The sequence below is a fragment of the Podarcis vaucheri genome, assembly GCF_965113315.1.
Source record: "Podarcis vaucheri genome assembly, chromosome: 11".
Lineage (NCBI taxonomy): Eukaryota > Metazoa > Chordata > Lepidosauria > Squamata > Lacertidae > Podarcis > Podarcis vaucheri.
The window spans coordinates 58,386,603-58,398,000 of record NC_138749.1 but is presented as its reverse complement, the minus strand read 5'-3'; the positions used below and the strand labels follow the sequence as shown (position 1 = coordinate 58,398,000).

The 11,398-nt window shown below is 45.9% G+C and overlaps 1 protein-coding gene and 1 long non-coding RNA gene across 2 annotated transcripts; one reads left to right on the top strand and one right to left on the bottom strand.

Annotated features, from left to right (window-relative positions):
- The first annotated feature begins 2,255 nt into the window (after positions 1 to 2,255).
- CTSL (cathepsin L) lies at positions 2,256 to 10,483 on the top strand. Its single transcript, XM_082241682.1, has 8 exons — positions 2,256 to 2,406; positions 4,057 to 4,192; positions 5,162 to 5,284; positions 5,367 to 5,522; positions 6,638 to 6,862; positions 8,300 to 8,468; positions 9,452 to 9,569; positions 9,965 to 10,483. The coding sequence occupies exons 2-8, from the start codon at positions 4,067 to 4,069 to the stop codon at positions 10,062 to 10,064; spliced, it is 1,017 nt and encodes a 338-aa protein (XP_082097808.1). The 5' UTR covers positions 2,256 to 2,406; positions 4,057 to 4,066; the 3' UTR covers positions 10,065 to 10,483.
- On the bottom strand, positions 10,253 to 11,398 carry LOC309542786. Its single transcript, XR_014224432.1, has 2 exons — positions 11,195 to 11,398; positions 10,253 to 11,157 (listed from the first exon to the last, which is right to left on the bottom strand). It is a non-coding gene; the product is annotated as an uncharacterized lncRNA (long non-coding RNA).

Below are 11,398 nucleotides of genomic sequence, written 5' to 3'. Positions count from 1 at the left end.
TCTGTATCAAAACCAGTAAGTTTAAAGACGAATAAAGAATTTGATAATGAGTGAAGGACAGTCCATGACAGATGACATTATTTGCATTTTAAGGTCTCTGATGGAGCCCCTAGCAACTTCAGCCTGAGTAGACAATACTAGACCACAGAGTCTGACGCAGGTTAAATTTAGTTATCATCACTTTGTTGTTACTTTTATTTCATTAAAATAAAGAAAGAAAATGTTTTCCTCTGTGAGGGAAAGGCACAGATGTCAATGAAAATGTTTTCTAAGACTATCTTCCTACATAAACTGCTTAGCAGTAAAATCAAGGAGAATTTTGGGCTGCACAACTCAAAATTTTATTTATTTTGAGTGTTTGCACACCGCCCTTCAGCCAAAAAGGTTCCCAGAGTGGTTTCCATACAACCATTTAACACAATAAGAGTTTTTCATTTATTTGCTGCGGGGAATTAAATAATGTTTCAGGCCTGATCTGTAGCCAGCAGAGCTCAGAGCCCGTAGGTCAGTGGCATGGAATAAAGTTGTGGGTTCAGCTTCTGCCATCTGGGGTTTCAGATAGCAAACTTGAGAATGACACCTGAGATCTTTAGGCGCTGCAGCCAGCCAGCCTAAGCAGTACCAATGATCCGACTTGTTTTCTCAAAGCAACTTCTGATATCATTAACTGAGCAGGCCTAGTTCGTATTGTCCTGAGTATGATGATAGGATGTGGCATAAACGGGAATGAGAAGTCGGTGACTAGCTCTGCCTTTTTGACAGACAGTTGGGTTTTGTACAAACACCTAGACATGGAGAAAAATTGCTACAATGCAGAGATTACCTGCTCGTGCCATTATTGTGGTGCCCATGGTGGGGCCAACCATGGGCGGAGGGCAGCTGCCCCCCTTCAAGTTAAACAATAAAAATACTGTACAGTACTTAACTTACTGACCAATGACGTTGGTTCTGTCCCCCCCCCCAAGCAAAAATCCTGTCTACGCCAATTGGGCCAATCTAACCAACCCCTAGCCAAACCTAGACAGCATCTTAAAAAGCAGAGACATCACCTTGCCAACAAAGGTCCGTACAGTTAAAGCTATGGTTTTCCCAGTGGTGAGAGCTGGACCATAAAGAAGGCTGATAGCCGAAGATTTGATGCTTTTGAATTCTGGTGCTGGAGGAGACTCTTCAGAGTCCCATGGACTGCAAGAAGATTAAACCGATCCATTCTGAAGGAAATCAGCCCTGAGTGCTCACTGGAAGGACAGATCCTGAAGCTGAGGCTCCAGTACTTTGGCCACCTCATGAGAAGAGAAGACTCCCTGGAAAAGACCCTGATGTTGGGAAAGATGGAGGGCACAAGGAGAAGGGGACGACAGAGGATGAGATGGTTGGACAGTGTTCTCAAAGCTACCAACATGAGTCTGACCAAACTGCGGGAGGCAGTGGAAGACAGGAGTGCCTGGCGTGTTCTGGTCCATGGGGTCACGAAGAGTCGGACACAACTACAGTGATACCTCGGGTTACATATGCTTCAGGTTACAGACTCCGCTAACCCAGAAATATTACCTCGGGTTAAGAACTTTGCTTCAGGATGAGAACAGAAATTGTGCTCCGGCAGTGCAGTGGCAGCAGGAGGCCCCATTAGCTAAAGTGGTGCTTCAGGTTAAGAACAGTTTCAGGTTAAGAACGGACCTCTGGAATGAATTAAGTACGTAACCAGAGGTACCACTGTAAACGACTAAACAACAACAACCAACCCTTAGGTGCGCCCCAGGAGATATGCATAGCAGAAAACATAAAGAAACCCGAGTTCATCTGCATTTAATTTAGTTGTAGTCCGATGTCTACCGTCACGTCTGCTGGCTTGTTTTTGCGCTTTGCAGGCGGCGAAGGCTTTTGAGTTGGACGAAGAGAACCAGGCCTTGTCTTGCGAGGTGAAATGGCCTGAATGCGCGTTGACTGCGCTTCGGGGCATTGAGATCATATCTGCTTGCAACGACTCCTTTCCCCCCCTGGCATTGTTTTGAAACAGGATTTCCCTCGCCTTGCTGATTATATTATTATAATTGAATTCCATATCGAAAAGCTTGTGCCTCTATGATTTCCCAGCAAAACCCACAAGCGAGCCAGGGCACGGGTCCTTGTCCTCGGCCGCCCCACTGCTTCCCATCAAAACAACCCACCACCCCCTCCCGCTCCTCCATCACGGAACAGGTCCGGGCACCGCTCGGATCACGGGATCGGGAGTCACGAACTTCGGCAGGATTAGCCCTCGCTCCGCCTCGGCGCCGGGCGGCCAATCGAAGCGCCACAGGGGCCGGGCTTCGGCAAGCCGGGCACATTTAGAGCAAAGCCCCCGGCCCGAAGCAAGCCAGAGCAGGGGCCAGCCGAGGAGGGTGTACTGTTCCCGGGGCCGACGAGGTGGGTTTGCAAGCGCCCAGAGCCTCCATTTCGCTCCTCTCCGCGGGCCTTTCTGGCTGAGCGCTGGGTCTCCAGCATCCCTCGCCGCCTCCCCGGTCCCTGTTGCTAACGGGGGCCTGGGGGGGGGGAGAAGAAGGGGGCTCCCTTGGCTGCCCCATTGATGCTCGGAGCCACTCGGGTTCCTTCTCCCCGGTGGAGAAAGGAATCCGGGAGGCGTCGCTGCCCGTTTAACGGGGTGTTTTTGTGTGTATCTTTATGGGCGAGCGAAGGGCAAGGAGGCGCCTGGGTGCTCGGCTGAGCTTATGTATTTTTCCCTGGGTGGGCAGCGCTCCGATGAGCCCCCTTGCCCATCTTTCAGAAGTGGGAGTAGCGGGGATTTGGGGCGCGCCCGATTTGCTTGTGCGCGTTTTTTTAGGGCGCACCCAACTGGGGTGGGTCCCGGACCCTTCCTTCCCAGCTGGGTCCTTCTCTCCCTTCCAGGCAGCCCAGCGCTGGGATTTCTCCTCTTCTCCTGGGTTGAGGGATTTCCCCCTTCTCCTTTTCTGAACTAGACCGCCGCGCGCTCCTGCTCCAGCGCCGTCCTCCCCCAAGCGATTTGGCTCCGGATCAGCAGCCCAACGGGCTTGTTTACACTGGGCCCGGCGCCTGAGCGCCCTCCCCCCTCGGCCGCCTATCATGTGAGGGGCGCTCGCGTGTCTGTTTACTGGAGCGGGGTCACGTGCTGCTGGGTTTGGGCTTTTTTTTTGCACACCCCCCCCCCTTGGTACTCCGCCCCAGACTGGGATGTCGGGAGAGCGGAAGTGATTCCTGGAAAATGCCTGATGACTCATATCGGTATCCAGGGAGGCTTCTGAAAGCGCCAGCTATTAAAATGCTTACAGATCCCTCCTGTTTTTCTTCAGCCTTCGACAAGGGCTTTGAGAAAAGTACATTTGGGGAGGGGTAGGGGGAAAGGTCGCTGTTTTAGTTATCTAACTTGCAAAGGAAAAATCTGTTTGTAAAGCAGCCAATCCAATTCACTCCTATTGAATATTTGTGCGGTGGGTGGGGGCTGTAATAATAAAGTATAGGATTGTTAGAGATGTGATTTGTGGACATCTGGCAGAATTGGGGAACCTAGGCTTAGTTGTTGCTTGAACAGGCCTTTCATACGCCTTAGCTTAAGTACTTAATTCGTTCCAGAGGTCCGTTCTTAACCTGAAACTGTTCTTAATGTGAAGCACCACTTTAGCTAATGGGGCCTCCTGCTACCGCTGTGCCACCGGAGCCCGATTTCTGTTCTCATCCTGAAGCAAAAGTTCTTAACCTGAAGCACTTTCTGGGTTAGCGGAGTCTGTAACCTGAAGCGTATGTAACCTGAGGTACCACTGTATCTCATTTAGTTTGTTTCTGGTGCTCGTTTTGCACTTGCCCCAGAACCACGATCTGAAACACGTTGTATATACATACTAGGTGCCTTGTGTGGTAGCGCTGTGGTGGATTTATACCAAAACTTTAAACAAGTAATTTATTCTCACTTCAGTGAATTTCATTTCTGTATAGTTTGCATGGCCTCATCAGTGGGAATTAAACTGTTTCTGTCTATTGGTTCCTCACTGTATGTGAAGGAGAGATTCCTGTCTAATCAGATCTTTTTCTTTCCCTATAGAGAGGTTTCACCATGAAGTTCTATCTGTGCATTTTGGCCCTAAGTTTGGAGGCGTGCTTTGCCGCCCCAGGGCTGGACCCTGCTCTGGATGATCACTGGGGCATGTGGAAATCGTGGCATAACAAGAAGTACCATGAGGTGAGTGTCACTACATAACTCAGTGTGCATGGGCAAAAGGTGTTCAGAAAACATGCGGTAGCAAAAGTTGTATGAATGGTTCATGTATCTGTTGGTGAAACCATCTGCCAGCCTATGTATTTGGGTATAATTGCCACCTTAGGGGACACAAACAACACTTCAATAATCTGAGAGTTACTGGTATAGCAGATCGTAGTTAAGAACATAATGAACACCTTTTTAGTCCAGTATCCTAGTCCCTCAGTGACCAACCAGATTCCTTTGAGAAGCAGGCAAGCAGGATCTGAAGTACTGTTCTCCTCAGTTGTGATTCAGAGGCATACAGCAAGCAGACAAGTTGTACAGGTAGACTCAAGTGCTCTAGATACTTTATTATCAGATACAAAAAGAATTTCTCAATATTATTTTGCTGCTTGAATAAGTCTCATCTTGGGAACAAAAAATGTAGCTTCCTTTTATATGGGAATACCAAGCTAGCAAGAGTAGTCATCTTAAGTATGAACTACTCAAATATTAGGGCTAATGTTTGAAATGTTTTTCATAGCAATGGTAAGCTGCTTAGAGCAGCAAAGAAAAGCTAGGCATACTTTTCATTGCTCGATTCAGATGTCATTGCAAGCCACATTTAAGAAGTCTGGCTTGGCATGATGCCTGGATGGACATATCGTGATTTGTAATGAGCCAGTAAACCAGAACTGGATACCATGATTTGGTGTGGTGCGTGATTTTACAAACCATAGCTGCAGCAGCCTATGGCAGTTGGAGCCGTAGCTATACCAAATAGATGGGGAAACCAAAACAGGGAAGCAACCATGGTTTGCAGGAATATACAGAGGTTCCAACCATGGTTTGTCACAAACTATGGTTTAGAACCCAAACTATGGTCTGATGTCTGAATTGAGCCTGTGTCTTTAGCTGTTAGAGGATGTTGGGTGCTCAGTTTTCCTTGTTGCTTTCTTCCCCTTTTAGAGGGAGGAAGGCTGGAGAAGAATGATCTGGGAGAAGAACCTGAAGATGATTGAATTGCACAACCTGGACCACAGCCTGGGCAAGCACAGCTACAGACTGGGAATGAATCATTTTGGAGACATGGTATGTAAATGCCAAGTTGCACAGCGAGCATCTCTTGAGTAACTGCTTAGATGGCACGCTGACTTATTTCTTCTTTCTTCAGACTAATGAAGAATTTAGGCAAGTCATGAATGGATTTAAACGCTCCAAAACAGAAAGGAAGTTCTCAGGATCACAGTTCCTTGAACCAAATTTCTTGGAGGCGCCAAGATCTGTTGACTGGAGAGATAGAGGATATGTCACACCAGTGAAGGATCAAGTATGTATCTCATCTTCTGGGTTTTTTCTTTTCCTTTGCCTAACACAAGCAGCTTAGTCTGCGGTTGGATTTCTAAGTGGTACTTCAGCTTCTGTAGGACTTAGCAGCCAAAACATAGCTACGTTGCCAAGAAAAAAATAGCTCCTTTACCTTACTTTAGTTATGGGAGGTAGCTGAAGAACCTGAAGACAATAAGAGCCTGTTGGATCAAGCTCCTAGGGAACTATCCCAATCTCAGAGTGACCAGCTAAATGCCTGACCACAGCAGCACTTTCTCTGTCCCCAGTGTAGAGCTGTCATTCAATAATATTATTATTAATAATAGTAATAATAATTTATTTATACCCTGCCCTATCTGGCTGAGTTTCCCCAGCCACTCTGGGCGGCTTCCAATCAAAGTTAAAAACAATACAGCATTAAATATTTAAAACTTCCCTAAACAGGGCTGCCTTAAGATGTCTTTTAAAGAGAAGATAGCTGCTTATTTCCTTCACATCTGAAGGGAGGGCGTTCCACAGGGAGGGTGCCACTACCGAGAAGGCCCTCTGCCTGGTTCCCTGTAACCTCACTTCTCGCAATGAGGGAACCGCCAGAAGGCCCTCGGTGCTGGACCTCAGTGTCCGGGCTGAACGATGGGGGTGGAGACGCTCCTTCAGGTATACTGGGCCGAGGCCGTTCAGGGCTTTAAAGGTCAGCACCAACACTTTGAATTGTGCTCGGAAACGTACTCAATGAGTATCCATTGAGAATTGGTTGAGGGATGCTTGCAATGGGCTCAAAAATACAAAGTGCATTTTTCTTACTTGATGCTAGTGAAATTGAGTTGCCTTTACACCTTCCGTGGGTGTCTTTTGCCCAACTGGAATGTGTTGAGCTTGAATAATGCCTCTAGATTGTATGTTTTCTGTCTAGGCCAGCCTTAGCTCCCACCTGGCTCCCTCCTATTGTTGGACTGCAACTCGCATCAGTCCCATCCGTTAAATACTAAATTGAGAAAAGTAGTGACACTGCCAAAGCAGCATTTTCTCCCACTGCTTTACTAGAAGCATGACAGTAGCATGGGCTGAACTTCTTCCTGGCTTTAAACCAATGCACTTCTCCCCATTTGCCCTCAGGGTCAGTGTGGCTCTTGCTGGGCATTCAGTACCACCGGAGCCCTGGAAGGACAGCACTTTCGCAAAACTGGCAAGCTGGTCTCTCTGAGTGAACAGAACCTTGTGGATTGCTCTCGGCCCGAAGGGAACCAGGGCTGCAACGGGGGCCTCATGGACCAGGCTTTCCAGTACATAAAGGACAACGGCGGCATTGATTCTGAGGACTCCTACCCATACATTGGAAAGGTGAAGTGGCTTCCTGACTGACAGCTTCTTCCTTGTCTGTTCTCTTGTCAGATCTACCAGGTCAACATACCTCCCAGGAAAAGAAATTCCAAAAGTTGTGTGTTGGAAGAGGTTGAACCCAAGCATACATGGGGGTTTCACTGAGTTGTTGGCAGCCCAGCAGATGAAAATGGCAACTAGGCCTTTCCCTGCCCCCCTCTTTCATCATTGGCCTGAATTGATTTGAAAGACTTGAGCAATGATAGTGTTGTGGTTAATTTAACTAGGTTGCACATGCTAGATAACCCTTTAAAGCTCTACTTGCGCAATGGTTACACTACTGAAACAATTCTTCCACAACTTCTTAATGGAACATTCTGTTTTATTTTTCTACTTGCCTCTAATACCACTTGTTGGGTGGCAAGTTGGATGTAATACAACATTAAACTGCTGTTAGCTTGTTAACAGCTTTAACTTCAAGGCCCACCTATGACTTGGGCAGCAAAGAAATAAAATTCTTAACACTTTGGAAAGGGAGAAGCTGTGGCCATCGAGATACTGTTATCCCCCTGACCCTCCGCCATGCTGGCTGAGTCTGCTAGTCTAGCATTCTCCAGGGAGCCCTCTTTTTCCCATCTCTGCTGTATATTGAATTGCTTCAGAAAGTCTTTCTTGAATTCAGGAGTGCCTTTCCAATACTGCTCACCTCTGGTGCTGTTTCATTGCGGAGATGAAAGGACAGTTCTGTTCGGATAAGAACTCTATCTCTGCTAACGTTTCCCTGTTATCCATACTTCTTTCCTGGCATCATAACTCTGTTTTGCCTGGGCAGACGTTGCATGCATGGTAGAGATTCCTAGGAGTGGAATGTGAGACTTGTCAGAAGTGCTGTGGTGGGGAATTGATAGATGGATGGGGATTCTGTGATCCTTCAGATACTGGACTACCAACTCCCATCCTCTGACTATCCACCCTGTTGTCTGGGGCTGATGGGAGTTGGAATCCAGCGATATCTGGAGGGACGTGGGTTTTCCACCCATGATGTATGTGAATCAGGGTTGGAAGGGACCTCAAAGGTAATGTAGTCAAAACACCCTGCTGATTCAAGAAATCAACTATTCTAGCACCCCCTGATTTAGCCTTTGTTGAAGTAATGACATCTGGGAGGAGGATGGTTTGCTCCAGTATATCTTCTGTAAGTTGAAGAGCATTGTGTGTACGTGGCACCTCTTTCACATGTGAAATATCTTTGGGTTTGGGAACAAGAAGTAGTTGGGAAGACCTAGTCTCAAGCTCAGATGTGATATTTTCTTGTTGGGGCACATACTTCGTGTGTCATTTGTGGTTATTTAAATTTGGATATGTATTTATTTCTATTTGGGTTTTTGTTTTGTTTTTTGCATTCACCGACATTCTGAATTCTGAACCACAATCAACGTGATTGTTGTTGTTTCAAAGGATGATGAAGATTGCTTGTACAAGTCTGAATACAACTCTGCTAATGACACTGGCTTTGTGGACATCCCTGAAGGGCGGGAAAGGGCCCTCATGAAGGCCGTCGCTGCAGTAGGACCAGTCTCTGTGGCGATCGATGCAGGACACACCTCCTTCCAGTTTTATGAGTCAGGTGAGCATTAGTCTCAGGGTCTGAAAATGATTTGTAATGGACTTGGCTGAATGGAGTATTGCGCAGTTTGATTTCAATGTGGGCAACAATATTCTGGTGCGTGCTAGTCTTGCACATCCTTAGGCCATTTTATCTATGAGGTGTAGTGGGGTTCTGGGTCTTGTTCCAATATGCATGGATGGTTTTTGCAGAAGCATTGCAAGGCTCTTGCTACTTCCGCATAAAGATAAGACAAACCCCATTCCTCGTATTCTTAGTGAGTTCATGCAGAGGTTTGGCGGGGAGATAGTTGCCTTTTGCAAGCTGCCAAGGCTTATAGAGCCCTGTGTCAGTTTCTTCCACTGGGCAAAACTAGCTTAGTGCTAACACTTTCTGGACAAGGGGCACCCATCAACTGAGGGAAAGGACTTATAGTTCAGTAGTGGCGCTGTGGTCTAAACCACTGAGCCTCTTGGGCTTTCTGATTGGAAGGGCGGCGGTTCAAATCCCTGCAACAGAGCTCCTGTTGCTCTGTTCCAGCTCCTGCCTACCTTGCAGTTTGAAAGCATGCCAGTGCAAGTAGATAAATAGGTACCACTGCAGCGGGAAGGTAAATGGCATTTCCGTGTGCTCTGGCACACATCACAGTCCTCCGTGCGCCAGTAGCTGTTTAGTCATGCTGGCCACATGACCCGGAACGCTGTCTGTGGACAAACGCCGGCTCCCTCGGCCTGAAAGCGAGATGAGCGCTGCAACCCCATAGCCTTTGACTGGACTTAACCGTCCAGGGTTCCTTTACCTTTATTGTTCAGTGGTAGAGAGACTTGTCTCTGAAAAGCCCGGGCAAGCTGCCTGCAGTCAGTGTAAGGCATTACCAAGCTACATAGGCCACTGGCAGATCCTATGACTGAACATTCAGATGGATAACTTTGGACAAAGTAGATGAGGAAAGGTTGCCGTTCTTCTAGAAGCTGACCCACTGTTTTTGACTCCTTCCTTTCTAGGTATTTATTATGAGCCGGAGTGTAGCAGTGAAGAGCTGGATCATGGTGTTCTTGTCGTTGGCTATGGCTTTGAGGGCGCAGATGAAGATGGCAAGAAATACTGGATTGTGAAAAACAGGTACTGAGACTTCTTTAATCTTTTGATCTCTGGCAGACTTAACTGTTTCTATATGCAAGTTTGGTTTTCTTCTGGCTGAGGTTTGGGGACATCTAGGCACTCCTACTTCCCACCTGAGTCTTGAAGTTGTACGAACCAAGAACAGCTTTTCGGTTTGAAATCCGCTGAATGTATAAACTGTCCCCAAAACAGATACGCAGGGCACTAAATATTCCTTCGGGCCTAATAATTTCTAGGCTGCCCAAACACTTTTGGCTAGTCGTATTGCTTTTAGCCAGAGAAGCAGCCCATCTGTTATGCATTCTGTGCAAAACTGCAGGGGACGGGGTGGAGGTACAAAAGTAAATCCTGTAACAAGAGGCAAAGTTGTAATGTTGTGTTTTTGTTTTATCCAGCTGGAGCGAGAAGTGGGGCCTCAAAGGCTACATCTACATGGCTAAAGATCGAAAAAACCACTGTGGAATTGCTACAGCAGCTAGCTATCCCCTAGTATAATTTTGCAGAAAAAGGAGCCACTGGAACAGCCACAGCCGTTAACTTGAGGAAATATGAACCACTGGAATAAGCTTTCTAGCTTGTTGGTCGCCAGACATCTTCTGAGGCCACCAAGCATTCCAGCTGCAGAAAGACTTTAAACTGACTAGTATCTGTTTCTTCCAAGATTGTTGTTTGGGTTTTTTGTGTTTTTTTTTAACCTTGAACCTCTGATGTTTACTTGATGGCAACATGTGCCCCTCTTTTTTCCAATGTTTTTTATTACTTGATGTAAATGTTGCTTATGTGCACAAGCTTGTAATATTGATAGCTTGCAGACTGGCTAAACCATGTAGATTTTCTTTTAATTTTATTTTTTAGGCAACAACTTGCACAGAACGTTACAGCTTTTAAAATAAAACACCAAACATTTCAATGTACCTAAATGGATTTAGTGTGCTTGCTTTTGTACGTGAACTTCACCCTGTATCCCCCTTCTCAATCACATCAATTAGTTTTGGACCAATTTGGTTTCTGGTGTGTGGTAATAAAAGCTGCAAAATAACAGAACAGTAGTGCAAAGCATGTAATGCAATGTTTTCTGTATGGGATTGGAGTTGAGCTTCTCCATCTGTAATGAGTACCTTAAAAGATTTCTAGCAAAAGTCATTACAATGCAAACCGGCTTACACCGCAATATATTTGTAATCTTGAATGTTCCACAAAGCTCCTTGGCAGCCTTTGCTGCAACAGACTTCAAATGACTTCACAAAAGGACTATACAATTAAATGCCAAGGGACCTGCTCTCTCTGCTATGCAGATATATGAAAAAAAGTTTTCCTTTGGGTGTCAGTTGAATAGGGTATCTTTTCCGTCTGCTAAAATGACACCTGTTCTACAAGCAGAGCAGAGTGAACTGTACCAGCTCAGTCTGTTGGTGAGTTATAATTTTTTTTTTGAATGCTCTGCAAGCAAAGTGATTTGCAGTCAGTAAACCAGTAGAGCTGGAAATCTAAAGCTGAAGAAAGCTACTGTCCAGTTTTCTGTCTTAGGAAAAATTGTTGTGTTAACTTGGGGAAAACAGTAAAGTTGAAATCTTACCCACATTATGAACTGATGTCGGTTATGCTACCACCTGTATAGGTAGAACAGGCCTTATAATGCAGAAACAAGTAAAGAACTCCACAGCGGCTTAGTATTTTGTTTATGAATCTTGTGAAATAAAAATAAGCACCGATTGTAATAAAACCTCAAAGCTTTTTCCAAAAAGAAAAAATTAGTACAAAAAAACCCCCAACTCTTTACAGCTTACAAGAAAAAATATTAAAATCAACAAATTTTACCCTTTTTAATA